General features: G+C 36.7%; 1 protein-coding gene across 6 annotated transcripts in view; it reads left to right on the plus strand.

The window, feature by feature from the left end:
- FUT8 (fucosyltransferase 8) overlaps positions 1-19,908 on the plus strand; it is a 277,408-nt gene that overhangs the window by 199,765 nt on the left and 57,735 nt on the right. For all 6 annotated transcript variants that reach the window (XM_014735643.3, XM_005605246.4, XM_070249598.1 and 3 more), the window contains one exon: positions 1,310-1,424. In XM_014735643.3, the coding sequence (XP_014591129.1) occupies positions 1,310-1,424 (115 nt within the window). The remainder of the gene's footprint in view (positions 1-1,309; positions 1,425-19,908) is intronic.

Here is a 19,908-nt window from a genome sequence, read left to right on the forward strand (position 1 = left end):
TCAGGGGTTAGTAACAAGACTGTGGCACTGAAGTAGAATAAGTGAGGAGGACAATAGTAGGAGATGAGATCAAAAAGGTAATGGAGGGCCATGTTGTCTGGGGCCTTGTAGGTCAAAGTAATAACTGGAGTTTGTGTGAAATGAAGAGAACCGATTCAATGTTAAGAGCAAAGAAATAACATTGTTTGATGTTTTAGTAGGATCTAGTTGCTATAAGGAGAATAGGCTGGAGCGGTAGGCAAGGATGGAAGCAGGGAGACCTGTTCAGAAGCTACTGTAATAATTCAGGTGAGAAAAATTGGTGGCTCAGTTGGTAGCAATGCCAGTAGTGATATGTGGTCAGAAATTGGCTAAATCTTTGCTGATAGATTGAGGGGCGGGGTGTAGAGAAAGAAAAGAGTTTTGCTTTTTACTTTTCTTTATTGGTAAATGCAAGTCATAACTTTTATTTAATGCAATATAAATAAAACCATCTGCACCAGCTCTGAAGTTTCTCTTCCTGGTTTACTGGATATTTTAGTTTATTTTGCAGGAAATCTAGCAAATTATAATTGAAATTACTGATGCTACACAGAGTGGGAAAGTATCTTAACAATGATTTTATTAGTTTAGACCAAGAATTGTCACATTATAGCCCAAGAGCCAAATTTGTCCTGTAGCCTGTTTTTGTGAATAAAGTTTTATTGGAACACAGGTACACCCATTCATTTACATATTGTCTATGGCAGCTTCCCTGCTACAAAAGCAACAGAGGCCCACAAAGCCTAAAATATTTACTGTCTGGCCCTTTATGGAAAAAAGTTTGCTGACCTTGGTTTAGACCATTGTTTAAGAGTTGTATCAAAATTTTCCTCTGATTTTTTTCCAACCACTCAGAGTGTTTAAGTATGAAGAGAAAATTTAAGAGGGGACAGGAAATGACAGTAGAGAGAATAAAAAGGCATAGTATTCAAATACTGGCACCAACTTATTTCTCTCGCTTATGTTAATCTACCTATTTCTTTGCTGTGGGTATCCACTTCCACCTGATCTCTGTAGTGCTTTGTCTTGGGAGGTAAGTACAGCTGACTGACCTCATTAAAAAAAAAAAGTATGTTTTCTCAACAGTAGAAATTTCCTATAGGAATGAGTCTTGGATGTTAGAAACTAATCATTGAATTCCACAGGCTTGATAGAAAATAAAGGATGAGTACCAGCATCAGTGTGAGCATCAATCTTTATGAAGAATTTGACTCTTCTCTTAGGCCTTTGTGTAATCCTCTGATGAAGTACAAATAAGTTAGATGGCCAATGTTGTTTGCTTTTACAGGTCTGTAATGACGGATCTATACTACCTCAGTCAAACAGATGGAGCAGGTGACTGGCGGGAAAAAGAGGCCAAAGATCTGACAGAGCTGGTTCAGCGGAGAATAACGTATCTTCAGGTAAGAAGGTTAGATTAAGAGAGACACTCGAGCGAAAAAAGAAGGAAAATCATAATAAAACTAAAAGTAAGATTTGCTGTTGTTTTTTAGTCTTCCTAGCCTTTGCTTTTTGAAAGTATTTTACTCACTCATTTTACATATTTATTCAGAAAGACACTGTTTGCCTTGAGTGGAATACAGAGATGGCTAAAACAAGGTCCCTGCCCTAAAGGGGGCTACTTCTTACACACAAACATGTGCACACGCACACACATGCCCATCCACACACACGCACACACTCTACAATGCAAAATAGAAAGTGCTACATTTTATACGACAGCTACAGATGAAATGCTTGTGGGAGGAATATGATGTCAAGGATAGCTTTGTGGAAAAGTATTATTTGAACTGAGCTGTAAAGGCTAATTACGTAGGATTTAGACACCCAGAAATGAAGGAGAAGAGCATACCAGCTGGAGCATAGGATGTGAGGATGGTCCATAGCTGGAAAAGAGCAGTACAGGAACCCACTGAGAAATGGTATATTTTAGTTTGTCTGGAGTTTTGGGTTGTTTGAAAAGAAGGGATGGAAAATAAGCTGGAAAAGGTAGGTTTGGGAGCCAGATTGCAGAGGCCCTGCGTGCGTTATGGTGCATAAGCACTAAGTGGTTGTGGAAAGATTTTCTTTATTGCATAAACAACATTATAACAACAAATAGGCAGTAAAAATCAAGGGTAAACCCCAACTCCTGGGACCTTTTAAATTTGTTTTCTTCATTTTTTTTGTGTTCTCTTCTAGTTCTTATTAATACATGTACTCAACTGTACATATTTGTAAGGATAGAATTGATTTACTCTTTTTTTTTAAAGATTTTATTTTTCCTTTTTCTCCCCAAAGTCCCCCAGTACAGTTGTATATATTTTAGTTGTGGGTCCTTCTAGTTGTGGCGTGTGGGATGCCGCCTCGGCATGGCCTAATGAGCAATGCCGTGTCTGCGCCCAGGATCCAAAACAGCAAAACCCTTGGCAGCCGAAGCGGAGTGCACAAACTTAGCCACTTGGCCACAGGGCCGGCCCCTGATTTACTTTTGAATTTTGTCTTTTTGCTTAATACCGCATAAGCAAATTTTTTCTGTTTTGGAGTCACAACCTGCTTTTGAAAGGCTTTTACGTGTGAGTGGCATGATGAGAGTGGCACTTTAGTGATAGTAATCTGAAAGTAGTATTTTAGTTGAACTGGATTAGTATTGGAAAAGGCTAGAAGCAAGGAGAACATTTAGGATAGAGGACCACACTGCAAGTTCTAAATACTGAGGTCCGTGGCAGTTAGCATTGGAAGTGAAGAGACAAATTTGAGAGATTGGGAAGATAGAATTGATCTGCCTTTCCAAATAGGTGAAACGGCTGAAACAGCTGGGGTAATGGGGGCATCATTAACTGACAAGGAACTTGAAGATAGGCTAGTCTTCAGTGGGAAACAGTGAATTCGGAAGTAGAATTCTTCAACCCTCAAAATGCTTCAAGTTGAAATGACCATGACCCTCCTTTTCTAATACTATTGGTCGTATAGTTTCTGTACAATCACTCTGCTTTCCTTTTAAGGTTAATGTGTCTTATAAAAGCAAAATAATAGCCAGTGAGTTGATTCCGTATATTTTAAGGTGCACAATTTCCTACACTTAAGTAGGAAAAAATAGAAAATCAAGTATTTAAAGAGATAATTAAAACCCCAACTGCTCTTGGCATGCTGTCTTGGTCTCACTCCCATGGCCATTCATCAGAGCTGTCGGCAGAATGAGAAACACTTGCCTCCTGTAGGGAAGAGGTAATTATCTCCTATCAACTAGAACCTCGTTCAATGAACTATAAACAGCTGGTGGTGCAGAACTATCATCCTCATTTAAAATGGAAATAACTATGGTTTCTGAGTTTCTTCCATTTCCACAGATTCATTAAATTTTCACGCAACAAAAGTTATATTTAAACTATGAGTTGGTCATAGTTCAGCTCCCCACACTCTTACAAGTACCTGTCACCTGCTTTAGTTTCTTTGTTCCTCTTGGTTTTTAAGTGGCCAAGTACTTTCACCGTAGTGCAAATTTGGTCCCCTATGTGCTGATTTCTGTGGTTCTGTGTTAGAGAATTTCACTTGTAAATCATGCTGATGATTTAAAACTACATTGGCTTTTTAAATCTTTCAGACCATAGCAAAACAGTGTTTCACTTGGACCTTAACTTCAGTTTCAAATATTACTATTTAACAAATTTTTACTTTCATGCTTTTCTTTTTTTTTCGTTGAAAAAGAAAAAGTGATTTTTAAAATTCAAGGAGATGGGGGAAATCTCAGTAGGAAAAAATTTAAAAAATATGTATTTCTTTAATTATCTAATGTATTCATGATCATTTTTTCCATCTAGTCTAAAAGTTCTTTGAAGTTAGGGACTTTATTTTTAACATATTTTTTGTTAGAAGTTAAAGATGCCACTCACTCACCCTTCGTCTTCCCTAGATGGAGGTGAATAAGAGTCCTTTCTCCCTTTCCAACGGAATTAAACATGGATATTTGTAAGGAATGCTTTCTCTGACTGGAATTTTTATTCCCAGTGTGTTTTTAAGCACTAAAGCTACTTTAAAAAGAATGATTTGTCACTGGTTTAACTAAATGGATTAGAGAATTGAATCAGAAGAGTTGACCTATTTATACAGATTTTTTAAAGTGATTACATTTTTTTCCTGTTATAACTTTTCTTGGTATTCACATTTATTAGTGTTCCCATAATGATAGCTTTAAATGAAATATTACTTTAAAAAAGTAAATAGAAATATTACTTTAAAAAAGGCTATTTAAGCAACTTAGATTCTGAAAAACCTCAACAGGGCTTAGGAAATGAGTAATATGCTAGGAAATAAAGCTAAAAAGAAGGATAAAGAAAAAAATCTTTGACCTTTGATACCTGTACTCAGAATAAAAATATGCAGTTCATATAACATTAGTGGAGATTTTAGAAGGCTCTCCTTGTTTATCTCTTAGCCAACACTTATATAAAGGACAATAATAATTTGTATCTAGGTAGGAAATAATTGGGAAAAGGTAGAATAAAAGCATTTTCTTTTTCTTTTTTTTTGTGAGGAGGATTGGCTCTGAGCTAACATCTGTTGCCAATCTTCCTCTTTTTGCTTGAGGAAAATTGTTGCTGAGCTAACATCTGTGCCAATCTGCCTCTATTTTATATGTAGGACGCTGCCAAAGGATAGTTTGATGAGCAGTGTGTAGGTCTGCACCCAGGATCTGAACCTACAAAACCTGGGCCACCAAGGCGGAACAGGCAAACTTTACCGCTATACCACTGAGCCAGCCCCAAAGCATGTATTTTTAATATTTTAAATCTATTCGGGAGATTTTAATCATTTAAATACCTTATTGTAGTCCTGGTGAATAATTCAGATAATTTTATAATTTACTTCCAATGATTGATTTGGTTTATTGAAACCATTTTCAGTTTTAGTAGATTTTTACTCATAGTGGTGAAATTTATTATTAGTTCTATCACCAATAAGCATTTTTTTAAAAACCCTGATTTGTTTAAGGTATAATGCAAGACCTAGTGCAAAGAAAACAACCTATATTAAGCACCTGTCTTAATCCATAATAGGTTTCATTTTATTTTTTTATTTTTTTGTCTCACTTTTAATTTTTTTAAATTTTTAAATTTATTTATTTTTATTTTTTTATTTTACTTTATTTTTGTGGAAGATTAGCCCTGAGCTAACATCTGCTGCCAATCCTCCTCTTTTTGCTGAGGAAGACTGGCCCTGAGCTAACATCCATGCCCATCTTTCTTTGCTTTATATGTGGAACACCTACCACAGCATGGCTTGCCAAGCGGTGCCGTGTTTACACCTGGGATCCGAACCAGCGAGCGAACAAACCCTGGGCCGCCAAAGCGGAACGTGTGCACTTAACCGCTGCACCACCAGGTCAACCCTATAGGTTTTGTTTTAAATCTAAGCCTGCCTTTCTGCAATTCTCCAATCCTTTGAATTGAGCAAATATCATTCTCTCACGTGATTGACTTCAAGTCATATAGGTCGGTTAAGTTTGGTTACAATTTTAGATTTCTGTTCATTTATCTTATACCTTGGTTTTACTTGGGAAAAGCAATTTCACAAAAGATACTGGAAAATAAAAAGGTTTTTAGGGCAGTTAGACTTCAGTGGGACAAAGTTCCATGGTTGTCTTAATTAAATGTATTTTCTCTTTGGAGCTGAAGCCTCTATGGCATGGTATAAAAAGACTAAACTGACTAAAAGATTATAAAAATTTGATTGAGGACACCCCCAGGTATGCTATTAGGCTCAAATAGAATGGACCAAGTATTTCTCTTAAGATCCTAGTCTTTTATATGTTTATCTAAAAAGTTCTTCATCTGTTAAGTGAATGTCTAATGTTGGGTTGTTTCAAATACCATTTTGTGCTGGTCTTTACTCTTGTTCTATATATCATAACAAGTTGAGAACGTGCTGTTGTTTATATTTCTCTAGTTTCAGATACCTACTTCTGCCTCCTTTTAAAAATTGCGCTTTGCTGATATTTTTTATTATGAGTCCACGTTTTAACCATAATATAAGTCATTTTCCTACACTTCTGGATGCCATGGAAGAGGTTCTCTTTTCATTATGGTTATTAGGATTTACTTTGTAGTTTCTAATCAACTCATATTAAATTCTGATCAGCTCATATTAAACAAATACAATGATGGAGATCACAATGCCTTAGTTTCTTAACTTGTTTGGAACGGTTGGAGGTTGATAAGTAACTATGGTGGAGAGAGCTGCTAGTTAGAGCATATAGCTTTTGGTGAAAGGCGTTTCCTAGTTAAACTTGAAATTATCTGTCTTCTGGTACAGGATGATTGTTTTTTTCTGCCTAGCTCCAAAGTTGACATTTTGAGCAAAATCGAACCCATTTCGAGTGGAATCTAAATAAAATATACAAAAAGTAGCAATAGAAAAAGATATTTTTTGTTTGCCTTGGGGGCTTTGTTTTGTTTCTTTATGTTTTAAATAGGACTTTTACTGGAAATTGTAATAATTTTACTTTTTTTGAGAGAGAAAACTGAAAGATGTGAAAATGGAGAACAACTATTTTACTTTTTAAATGAAGACAGAGATTTTTTTTTTCCATTCAAAAATAACAGACTGGTTAGAGAAATAGCAGCTTTCTATTGTCCTGTATGGATTACAGTGACTGTGGATGGTCTTTGAAATGGAAAGCGGCCAGGTCACACTAGGAATGCATTATTTCAGATTGTGGAGCAACCCTCTACTCCAAGACAGGATGTGTCTGACCCCGTTTTTCTTGCACAGAGGAAATTCTTTAAAACAGATTTAAGACCAGAATATAACTATAAACTTCATTTGTCTATTAGTGTACTGACCATGAGATCAACCAGTCATGAGGTGTTCTCAGAGTTGTGCAGTGTGTCCTACCCAGTGATTCAGACAGCAGTTGTGTTTCTGCCCAACAGGGATGAGAACCAAAATAAAGCCAGAGGTGATAATAACTCTAGCTCATTAGGAAAAGTCATTCATTAGCTTAGGTGTATTAAAATATTTATTAAATATTTAAAACAGTTGGAGTTAGGGAGAAACTTTCAGGACTTTTCCCTGTTTGAAAGAAATTATAAGCTTGAGATGAGATCAAACAGGGAAAAGTGGACAATTTCTCAGGATTAAGACCTAAGACTATATTGAGAAAGAGAATATTTTTCCCTAGATCAAAAATATAAATAGATTCGATGAAGAAAGAACATGAAGTAGTAAGGGGATATGGTGGCAAATGAAAGAGGGGACTGCTCTACTAGAAGTTAAGTAAGGACAAAGGTGGTGAAAGGAAGTAAAAAAAGAAAATTTATTAAAGTTAATTTTCTAAGCATTATTAAAAGTACATTATCTTGAATTCTTATAGATTTTACAGAGCCCTTGCATGTGGGAGCATAGGTCTAGCTGAATAGTTTGTTTGTTCATTTATTCAACAAGTATTTGGATGTCGTGGATGTCCTAGGCATAAGGTACATTGCTGGAGATGTAGTGGTGACCCAAATGGACATGGTATGATGTTTGACCTCAGGAAGCTTAAAGTCTAGTAACATTCTCAGAGCGTCTCTAAATAAATTATCCTCAAAAAAACACACACAATTTGTTTTATTCCTATAATTCTTTGTTTTGATATTTATATTTCTCACTCATTATTTGGATGTTTTTACCGGTTATCTCTAGTAGACTAATTTTTCCTAGAGGCTCCTTTATCACTCCTTTCTATAAAGCTCTTTTTATGGAAAACTTCAACATATATAAAAGTGTGAGACTAGTGACCCACTAGGTACCCCTTCCCCAGCTTTAGCAATTATCAATTCATGGTCAGTTTTGTTTCATCTATACTGCCACCACTTCTATCATCCCCAGGATCATTTTGAAGCAAATCCCGGACATTTTATCATTTCATTTGTAAATATTTCAGAATGAATTTCTAAAAGATAAAGATACTTTTCCAAAACATAACTACATACTGTTATCACACCTAAGCATAGTAAGAATAGTTCTTTAATATTATCAAATAACCAGTCATTGATCAAATTGCTCTGATTGGCAAACACATTTTAATGTGCTATTTATTTATTTTTCTTCTTTTTTTTCCTATGCTTTATCTCCCCAAATCCCCCTGGTACATAGTCGTATATCTTAGTTGCACGTTCTTCTAGTTGTGTCATGTGGGACGCCGCCTCAACGTGGCCTGACGAGCAGTGCCATGTCCACACCCAGGATCCGAACCTGTGAAACCCTGGGCAGCTGCAGCATAGCGCATAGATTTAACTGCTCAACCAAGGGGCCGGCCCCTAATGTGCTATTTAAAACTGATTATCTGGGGAGGGATTCCCTAAGATGGTGGAGTAGGGAGCACCAGGAATCTGACTCCCCTCCTAGACAACAACTGAACTGGCAGAATCTGTCTGGTATAACTATTTTGGAACTCTGGAGTCTGTTGAAGGCTTGCAGCTTCCTGGGGAAAGCCTGAATGGTAAATTGCACTTAATTTTGGTCAATTTCAGCTCTTAGCACAGTAGTAGTCACCCATTCCACATGCCCAGCCTATGGCAGGCAGCTGTGCTCAGGTTCCTGGAATGCAAGAGTGATTCAACATACAAAAATTGATCGGTGTAATATGCCACATCAACAAAGTAAAGGAAAAAACTGTATGATCATCTCAATTGATGCAGAAAAAGCATTTGACAAAATTCAATACCCTTTCATGATATCAACAAAATAGGAATAGAAGGAAACTACTTCAACATAATAAAAGCTTGATTTTTGTATATTGATCTTGTACCCTGCAATTTTGCTAAACTCACATATTAGTACGAGTAGCTTTTTTGTAGATTCCATCAGATTTTCTACATATATTATCATGTCATAGGCAAATAAACACTTCTTCATTTTCAATCTGGATACCATTTTGTAGTACTCTTAATACTCATTCAATTTTAATTAAATAGTGTAATTTACTATTAGCATATTGTACAGTAAACCAAAAATTTAGTTTGTTCTTTTACAGTCCTTGCCAAAGTCAGATTTGAGATTTTAGGTTTTCTAGGCAAGAGTTTAAAAACATTTTAAGATGCCTAATGATGTCGGGTAAATTTTGAAATTCCTAGCAGTGTACTCACCACAGCTCTGTCAGCATTTTGTTGTTTTTAAGATTGTGTATTTCTTACATATTCATATCCTCCTAGTTTACAGTAATAAAGCCTTTTAAAATATCATTCCTTGTTAAAGATATATAAGAGAATGCATGTAAGGTTCTTAATAGCTATTACCTAGAAATGAAATGAGCAACTGACTATAGATGCTACTCCCCAAAACCATTTTATCTTTGAGAGTAGCAGCACCTGATAAAGATTTTTATGCTTTTTATTTTCTTGAATATAAGTTGAACTTAAATTTGACTCTATTTAATTTAGGTGTATCAGCCCAGCAACTGCGTGTTTTGAAAGTCATTCCATTTCTTCAGTAGTTTTCTGTTTCTAGAAATAGGCCTCTTTTTTCCTAAGAAATAGCAAATTTCACTATAGTTTGACTCTACCCTAGGTCCTAATATAGTTATAGAAATTATTTTCCTAATCTTAAAGCAGGTCTGGTTTCCACATAGGAATGACGTCACAATTGGGGATTTTGGCGTTGACTACCAAGTCCCAGGCTGGAGCCTCATCTTCCAGGATCCTGGTCTCAGTTCCAGGGAGGCAAGAATTGGGGAAGAGCAAGCCTCCCATGATGGGAAAATGGAGGCTCCTGACCAGAGGCGGATTCAGATTTGGGGGATAGACCTGAAGCTTCCACAGTTTTTGGCGCTCTCTTTTATGAAAAAGAATACAAAATTAACTATTAAAGTAAATATTTACAGTCAGTTCCTCATTATTTGCATCAGTTAGATTCTGTAAAGTCACCACAAACATGGAGTTAGTGAATACCGAACCTTTGCTCCCAGTTTCCTGTGAGTCTCTGGTCACACATTGTCATCAATCAATCAATACAGAACCTTGTTTTATGTGTTTCTTTTTAAAAGCACCTCATATCATATATGCCATTGATTCACTAACATTGAACTCGTAGCTTACAACACTGTAACTCACACTTGAATGAAGCTTCGGAACACTAGACAGCACTTCAGCACTGTGTGTAGGGACAATTTTAAACAGTGAAATTGCTGACAAAAAGCACAAAAATGTGGAAGTAGACCACAAAGAAGACACTTTTTCACAGCATGAGAGCTGAAACAAGAAGGAAAGGAAGGTGCCATGTTGTTTGACCTCAGCTGAGAGCTGTGTGCCTCAGGCAATTTGCATTTTTCCCTGAACTGCGCATGTCCACAAGTGACCCTGAAAGCACCCCAAGTATTGATTTTGAGGTTACAAATAAATTTTAGCTAATAGGCAAATTTGCAAATATGGAGTCTGCAAATAATGAAGATCAACTATTTATAATAAAAAAGGAAATCCCAACAAATTATACATTTTATGAAGTTGACAAATACCACAAACACAAAACTCCAGAAAAATGAAAATTTTTATTAACTTTCTGACACTCTTTGTAGTATTGTTTCCCTCACATTTCTTGGCTGCTACTCTTTGATTATAATTTGTGATATTTTCTATAAAGAGAATGGAAAGATTGCATTAGATTTTTCTGTAGCATGGTTTGTCAAAAAAGTTTTTTTTAAATTGTTGATATTTGTGATGCATAAAATTTGCAGCTTCACATACAGATATATCTCATGTTTGTAGTACTGCTATAAGCTTGTGCCCTACAGACATAGGAATTCATACAAATTTTATTTCATGTGATTCTCATCAAAAAGGGAATAAAGAATGTTACATATAATTGTTTACGTTACCTTTTTTTTGAGAACAATTAGGCCTGAGCTAACGTCTGTGCCACCTTCTTCTATTTTGTATGTGAGACACCTGCCACAGCATGGCTTGATAAGCAGTACGTAGGTCTGCATCTGGGACCTGAACCCTCAAACCCCGGGCCACCAGAGTGGAGCGTGCAAACTTTAACCACTACGCCACCAGGCTGGCCTCTGTTTATGTTACATTTTTAATTGTATACACTACATTTTTGAGGATATTGATGACAGAACAGAACTTCTGTGTTGATTAGGCATTATTGAAAGCTGACTCCACTTCTCTTATTACCTGATGCTTCCCATGCTGGGTGCCATGGGACACATACACATCACAGTGCACCCTCTTGCACTTTACCTATTTATGTTACAGAAATAACTGCATAAAAGCAACCATGAAACACATAAATATATACCTCTAAATCTAAACTAAATGAATGCCCAGCTTAATTTTCCCATAACAGGATACCAGAAATGCTGAAGGCCACTTCATTGCCACCTAATACTGACACTGACACCCCAGAAGTGAGATGGGAGGGGCCTCCTAGTGGCAAAAGATAGCTATCTTAACTCCTTGTGGTCAAATTTTGCGAAAACGTATGACCAGAAGAATATATTACACAAACTCCCCTCCTCCCAAGGCCTTTGAAGGGACCTATGCAAATACGGTCCCTGAAGCTTACATTTCAGTAAATCCTCTCTGTCCCTAAGGAAGCCCTTCTCATTGAACGTGGAGGGAACCTGAAGTCCCTTAGGGGGTTTCTCAGTCCTGCTCCAAAGATATGAGATTACCTAAGAGCAGTAAGAGTAAGAAGCCTGAAATAAAGACATATTGCAAAATTACATGAAAAGTAATAGATGTTGACTGTGTAAGATTAAGTGGGTTCTGTCTCAAGTACATGGATATAACAAAGACAGGTTGCCTCCAGTTAAAATTTTGCTTTAATTTGATATGAGAGCAGTAGCATTGTATTAAAGAGTGCTAACCTCTGCCTAGTACTTTCACTCTCCATCACTCCCTAGAGTATTCAGCCCTTCCTCAAATTAACCAGACTACAACTGATTATCAGGTGCTGTTCAATGACTGTCCACAACCTTTTTGTAAGACAGCCATGTTCTAAGTGTGAGTCCTGGTTACTGTTCACGATAGCTGAGGCCTTTCCAGTGACTTCTGTGTGTCTGTTCAGTTAGTCTCACTACCCTACCAGGACAGAGTATTGATTAAGAATCTAAGATCAAATAAGTCATAGGTATGGCTCAGTGATAAGTCATAAAAGCATACAACTACATGTCCGTGCAATCAATTACAAAATCTATATAGATATACTCTGACCCTGGAAAATGGGATGGTAGTTCTCAGACATTGATTATAGTACTGTAGGAGCCTTTCTAAAAAGTGCTTGGATGTTTGAGGGCTTGGATGTTTTATGTGGAATGCCATCATAAATTTGACTTATCTAAACCAAAAATGCAAGTTGTGATAAATATTACCAGGGTATGGTGTATGTAACTTGCATACACTTCAAAAACCCTTCTGAAAAAGGTTTGTACTGATTATTCTTTCTCTATGGAAAATTGAGGCATTCAAGTCATTACATTAATGTTGTAAGGGTTCAAGGTTTGGGTCAATCATTTTGAAAATAGATGATAAAACTCCAAGTATCTCAAGGTCTCATTAAATTCCTTTAGTCGGAAAGGTGAAAGGGGGCAGCTATTTTTTCTTGTTCTTCAGGTACATTAAAGGAAGTGGTAAGGATGAAGAATGTTTGTAGGCTGCCATTTCTAAGTACTTTTCTATATTGCTGAGCATTATGCGAAGTAACTCCTATGAGGCAGGTGTTGTTATATTCAATATGCAGGAGGATAAATTGAGTCTTAGAGAGGTTTGTATAACTTGCCTAGTAAATGGCAGAGGGAAGAGGAAGAGTTTTAACTCCAAGTCTTTGTATTCACTATTAATAAGTAGCTTGAGGGGCTAGTGTTTTTTTTTCTTTGTTTGTGTTTTGTTTTGTTTTTTTCCTGGTGCTTTGTTGAAGGTGACTGACTCTATATAAGCTTCAGGGCTACTTTTTTCTTTTTTTAAGATTTTATTTTTCTTTTTTCTCCCAAAGCCCCCTGGTACATAGTTGTGTATTTTTAGCTGTGGGTCCTTCTAGTTGTGGCATGTGGGATGCCGCCCCAGCATGGCCTGACGAGCAGTGCCATGTCTGCGCCCAGGAATTGAACCGGCAAAACCCTGGGCCACCCAAGTGGAGCGCATGAACTTAACCAGTCGGCCATGGGCCCAGCCCCAGGACTACTTTTAATATTGGCTGGCGAAATCACATCCTCTTTTGCATCTGCCCATCAGTAGCAACATGGGACCTTGCTACAAAAACCTTAAACGGTTATGTTTCTTATATACCTAGTTAATAGAGGAAAGTATAACTTTTAAATAGCTAAATAAGTAGAACCATAAAAAGTAAAGTTTCTAGAAGTAGATTCTACCTGTATATATGGTTTCTACCTCTGAAGATGATTTCTTTATCATCATTGTGAGAAATTATCAATTGTGAAAACAGAAATTTGCAAGTCAGTAGAGAATGTAAACTGTGTTTTTTCATGAAAGAACAAATCAGGAGAAAAACAAAATTGGTAATATGTAAATCCAATGGAAAGTTGCGTTCGAAAAGTTACCTTTGTCTTTAATCATAACGGTAGTCATGAGAGGTGATTTTCTTTGGATTGTAAAAAGTTTAACTTAATGGTGGTAGAATGTAGAACTATGTAAGTAAATTAAAACTCAGATAGAAGTGTGAGTAGAGAAAGCCTGATTTTTCACCCAAGAAATGTTAAACATGTCTGGACCTGCCAATCATATCTATCGTACATCTTTCTTTCCAGCTAGTAAGAAATGAGTATCAGTTTTCAATTTTGTTCTATACGTAGTGGAGGTATCCTTCAAGATTCCAAGTATATTTATAGACAAGGTAAATGTTGTCAGAAAGATAAGTCAAGATTTTAGTAGCTCACACATTAGGAAAATCATGCTACTAGTGTAAGTAGAAAATAATGTGGGCATTGGAGAGTCTCCTTAGGTTTCCTGAGGAGCTAAATCTCTGTGGTTCACAAATGGTAAAAGGTCTCAGAAGTTTTATCAAAGCAGAATACAAAACAAAACAAAACGTAGATCCCTATATCCTTAGGAAGCATGTATTCCTGCCCCTCTTGTCTGATGTTGCTTTTCCTTTTGCCACCCTGTTTTTACGGGTTTTATTGACTTAGACCAGAGGTCAGCAAACTGCCGCCCTCAGGCCAAATCCAGCCCATCTGTTTTTGTAAATAAAGCTTTATTGGAACATAGCCATGCACATTTGTTTATATATTGTCTGTGACTGCTTTCAGGCTACAATGGCAAAGTTAAATAATTGCAACATAGAATATCCGGCCTGCAAAGCCAAAGATATTTACTGTTTGGTCCTGTACAAGAAAAGTTTGCCAACCGCAGCCTGGCCAGTGATGGAAATAATTCTTAAATATTTTTGCCTTCTATTTTCCTTTGCTTCCTCCTCCCGTTCCTTCAGCTATATATGAGCTCTTGTCTGTATTTCAGATGTCAGCTCTCTGGGCATATTCCTTTGTCTGCCCCCTGCTGAAGTTCGCACCCCAAACAATGAGTTATTTTTTCTGTATTACTTACAAGGTGAAGAATTTTTACAGGTTAGATCATGGGATGAAGTGTATGTAAGGACTCAGGAATATACTCTCTGCTCTGTCACAGCGTTTGGCCACTATTTGTTCACTTTGGATCATTATTAAGAGCACAGTAGTCTCCTTGAGATATAGTAAGGAATAATGTTAATGATGGTGAAGATTTCAGATACACAGTAATGCCTGCTTAAATATTGGGACCTGATCTTGATTTATTCTGAATAGTATCAGGTCTACAAGAGGGGGTTTGAAGCATCTATGCTGATGAAATCAGTTTTCATTTCACTTTATCTTTGATTTCTTGCATGTTGGAGGCAGGGAGGGAATGAGGGTTAGTAACAATTTGCTTTTAGTTCATAATTTTCTTCTATTTTACTCTGTAGTAAAGTTCTGCTGGTATATTTGGGCTGTTGTTGTCATGCAATCACAAGAGGCTCTAATAGCCAGAAAGATTAAGATGCAGATAGAAAAAGAAGCATGTAGAGATTTCAGTATGGAGAAATACGGAGCCACCGGCTGTGTCTGAATGGATTGAGACAGGTCATTATTTTTACCCTTGCTTGTTACTGTTTTCTCGACTATTTCATGTCTTTCCCATAACTATTGCACCTTTTATTCTTTTCTTTTTTCATTGGCATAACCATTGTTCATTGTTAAACAAAGTATATCACCTATAAAAATCTGACTTTTATATGCACACACACCATCATTTTTTCTATCAAGTTGAGGCATATCAGTCTATCTAGGATTGTTGGAAGAATTCTAGATTTAGCATTCTGCCAATAGAATAGCCCTGTGGTTTTGGACATTTCTCTTACTCAGATCTACCTGAGATTGGTGGGGTATTTTTGGTCTGTTTATTTGTTTTATTTTGGATTTTAGTCTGAATGCTCTTTCCTTTGAGTGATTAGAGTGCTGGACTTAGCAGGTTTGGCAGTGTCAGGAGTGATAGAGGAGACCATGTCTCAAAGCTGCAAGTATCATCAGAAATAAAGAGAGAGGTTGTTGCAGTACGCCATATGAGAAGGTTGATTATGTTTAAAGGGTTAGGGGCAGGATAGATACTACGTTTGGCTTTGTAACCAAAGGACCTAGTGCCCTGCCCTTTGTATTTATATAATGGATGAAAAAGACAATAAAGTGGAACCCTAAGAGAAAGCTTTAAATATAAGGAGTCCTTCCTGTGTTCAAAACCTACATCCCATAGAGGAGGTGTTCATTACACCTAGAGTTTTTTTCTTCAAACAAATGTTATGTTTTCCTTTCACATAAGAGGATATAGTACCATATTGTTCTCAAGATTAAAGTTGTTGAAAAAGAGTTGCTTTACCATTTTTAAAAGGAACTCATATGAGTAAATGCCCCTGGAAACCTAAAATCATTAGTTTGCCAATAAATAAGTAGCATTACAGATGTGAGTTAAACGTGCATTAAATGTTTGATAATATGTTGGGCTTAAAATACAGGCTTCTCTTTCTGGATAAGATATAGTAAACATATTATACCCTATTCTTCCTGCTAATTACAATAACAGAAAATCCTGTACACAGTGAATCTCCCGTGTTTTGTTTGTTTGCGTGTTTGTTTTGCTTCCTTTGTATCCCAGTTGGAGGTGCTGGAGAATCCTCCAACTCAGAAATCCCAGTGGATGGAGCTGAGAAAAGCCCTATTTTGATTATATCTACCCTTACATCATGAAAGAAGTGGCCCCTCTGGCCTCCTGGGTGCCACAGCTGTGGAGAGGGAGCACATAGCCAAGTCCACATCCCTGCCCTGCAATAACAATAAGGGGCCCCTCCCTCTCCAACTGGTGTTACAACTGCAGAGACTTTGGGCAAAGCCCGGTCCCCCATCGCCACGCTGCAAGAGTGAGGGAGTTCCCATTCCTGTCCCAACTGGAGTGGAGGGAGGGTGATGAAGAGAAGGGAGTTAGAGAAAGGGATTTTTTAAATCTTGTTTGAAATCCTGGGCAGACCTCTGAACATCCCATGCATGAAACTGATAAGAATCAATACAGAAAAAGGTTTGAAAACTGAATTCTGGTATTACATACCACCCAGGCTTCAGACTGGCCTCTGGATAGCCCACAAGTGGGGCAGAACAAAATGGCACTGTGAAAAGGCTTTAACAATTAAATTGACATTTGAGCCACAGCCCATAAAAGTGAGCTGGAAAGGTAAACAGTTTGCCTACTAAAATAGATAATTTAAATAGAAAGCAGAGTCTCATAACATAATACTCATACCAAGAACCAGTGAAATCTTAATTCAAATGACAAAAGATAATCAGCAGACACCACACTGAGATGACACAGATGTTGGAAGTACCTGACAAGGATTTTAAAGAAGCTATAATAATAAAAATCTTCCAATAAGCAATTACAGACTTGAAACAAATGAAAAAATAGAAAGTCTTTGCAAAGAAATAGATGATATAAGGAAAAACCAAATGGAAATTTTAGAATTGAAAAATACAATAACCTAAGTAAAAACAGGCTCTTAGTAGAATAGCTGTAACAGAGGAAAGAATCAGTGTACTTGTTATCCAATCTGAGAACAAAGAGAATATAGATGGAGAAATAACTAAACAGAGCCTCAGGGACCTGTGGGGCAATAACAAAAAAGTTTTTATGTTTGTATCTTTGGAATCCCAGAAGGAGAGCAGTAGGAGTGAGAGACTGAAGAAATGACTGAAAACTTCCTAAATTTGGCCCACCACCGTATTAAGCGAACTCCTAACAGGAAAAACTCAAAGTAATCCTTTCCCAGACACTTTCTAAGTAGTTTGTTGAAAACGAAAGACAGAAAAAATTCTTTAAAGCAGCTAGAGAGAAGCAATGCATTACCTATAGAGGAACAACCTGAATGACAGTGGATTTGTCTTCAGAAAGCATGGAGGCCAGAAAGAAGTAGTAAGATATTTTTAAAGTGCTAAAAGGAAAGAACTGTCAACTCAGAATTCTTCATCCAGTGAAAATATACTGAGGTGAAATAAAGACATTTTCAGATGAAGGGAAACTAAAAGAATTCATTGCCAGCAGGCTTGCTCTGAAAAAGGAAATTCTTCAGACAAAAAGAAAATGATGGCAGAAGGAAACTTGGAATGTCAGGAATGAAGAAATTGCAAATGAAAGAGTAGATACAGGGTAATTGACTAGTCTTCTCCTCTTAAGTTTTTAAAATGTTTGACAGTGGAAAGCAAAATTTATAACATTATCTGATACAGTTTTCCATGTACATAAAGGTAATTTTTAAGAGAACTGTATTATAAAATGGGAGAGAATAAAGGGATCTAAAAGTTAGTAAGGTTTCTACATTCCACTTGAAATAGTAAAATGTTGATATGAGTAGACTGTAATAACATGTGTATATATTATAATCCTTAGAGCAACCATTAAAAATACTCTGAAGAGATGTAGATGAATGAAAATTGAGTCTAAAAGAAGTTCAAATTATGCACAGGAAAGCAGGAGTGGGTGTTGGATTTTGTCAAATGCTTTTTCTTTATTAATTGATACAATCACGTGTATTCTCTTTTTTTTTTTTTTTTTTTTGAGGAAGATTAGCCCTGAGCTAACATCTGCTGCCAATCCTCCTCTTTTTGCTAAGGAAGACTGGCCCTGAGCTAAGATCTGTGCCCATCTTCCTCTGCTTTATATGTGGGATGTCTACCACAGCATGGCTTGCCGAGCGGTGCCATGTCTGCATCCAGGATCCGAACCAGCAAACACCGGGCTGCTGAAGCGGAATGTGCGCACTTAACTGCTGTGCCACCGGGCTGGCCCTGTATCTTCTCTTTTTTAAACTGTTAATATGGTAGATTACATTCAATGAATTTTGAATACTTAACCAGCTTTGCATTCCTGGAATAAAGTCCACTTGGTCATGATATACATGATATATGTATAATCTGCTCTCACCGCTCCTATTCAACATAGCAATGGAAGTTCTATGCAGTGCAATAAGGCAAGACAAAAAAATAAATGGCATACATACTAGAAAGAAAGAAGATTGTCCCTATTTGCAGGTGACCTGGTTGTCTACATAGAAAAATCCCAAGTAATCTACCAAACAACAATTACACAACAATAAAACTCCAAGAACAAATAAGTGAAAAGTTGCAGGATATGTGATCAGCACAGAAAAATTAATCATATTTCTATCCTAGCAAGAAACAATTAGAAACCAGAATTTTAAGACATAATGCTGTTTAAAATTGCTCCAAAAAATGAAAATGCAATACTTAGGTAAAAATACTTATAAACTGCTAATGAAAGCAAGCAAAGAAGACTTAAATGAATGAACGGACACTGTGTTTGTGGGCTGGATGACTCAACTTAGAAAAAATACCAATTCTTCCCAGATTGATCCAAAGCCTTAGCACAATTCCTATCACAATCTCAGCAAGTCTTTTTTTCTTTTTGTGTATATAGATAAATTGATTCCAAAATTCATATAGAAAGGCAAAGGAACTAAAATAGCTAGAGCAATTTTGAAAAGGAAAAAGTTGGAGGAATCACACTTTCTAGTTTTAAGACTTAGAATTATTGCTACAGAGATCAAGATAGTGTATGGTACTGAAGGGGAGATAGACATATAGGTCAATGAAACAGGATAGAGTCCAAAATAGATCCACATAGGTATGCTAACTTGCTCCCCCCCACCCCCCATTGAGGTGAACATTATATAACATAAAATTAACCATCTTAAAGTGAACAATTCAGTGTGGTATTTAGTGCATTCACAAAGTTGTACAACCACCACCTGTATCTAGTTCCAAAACTTTCCCTTAGCTCAAAAGAAAACCCCATACCCATTAAACAGTGCTCTCCAGTCCCTCGGTCCCCTTTCCCCCAGCTCCTGGAAACCACCAATCTGCATTTTCTATCAGTTTATTCTTTCTGAATATTTCATATTAAATGGAATCACACAATATGTGACCTTTTCTGTCTGACTTCTTTCACTTAGCGTAAAGTTTTCAAGTTTCATCTATGTTGTAACATGTATTAATACTTCATTCCTTTTTATAGCTGAATAATAATCCATTGTATGTATATCCCAAACTTTGTTCATCCCTTCATTCATAGATGGATGTTTGGGTTGCCTCCGCCTTTTGCTGTCTGAGAATAGCATTGCTGTGGACATGCCTCTGCATGTGTTTGTTTGAGTATCAGTTTTCAGTTCTTTTGAGTATATACCTATGAGTGAGCAATTGGTTTTTGAGAAAGGTACAAAAGCAGTTGAATGGAGGAAGCATAATTTTTTCAATAAATGGCATTGGAATAATTGAACATCTCATAGGCAAAAAATGAACTATGACCTAAACCTCATGCTTTACATAAAATTGACTCAAAA

Source organism: Equus caballus, chromosome 24, assembly GCF_041296265.1.
Source record: "Equus caballus isolate H_3958 breed thoroughbred chromosome 24, TB-T2T, whole genome shotgun sequence".
NCBI lineage: Eukaryota > Metazoa > Chordata > Mammalia > Perissodactyla > Equidae > Equus > Equus caballus.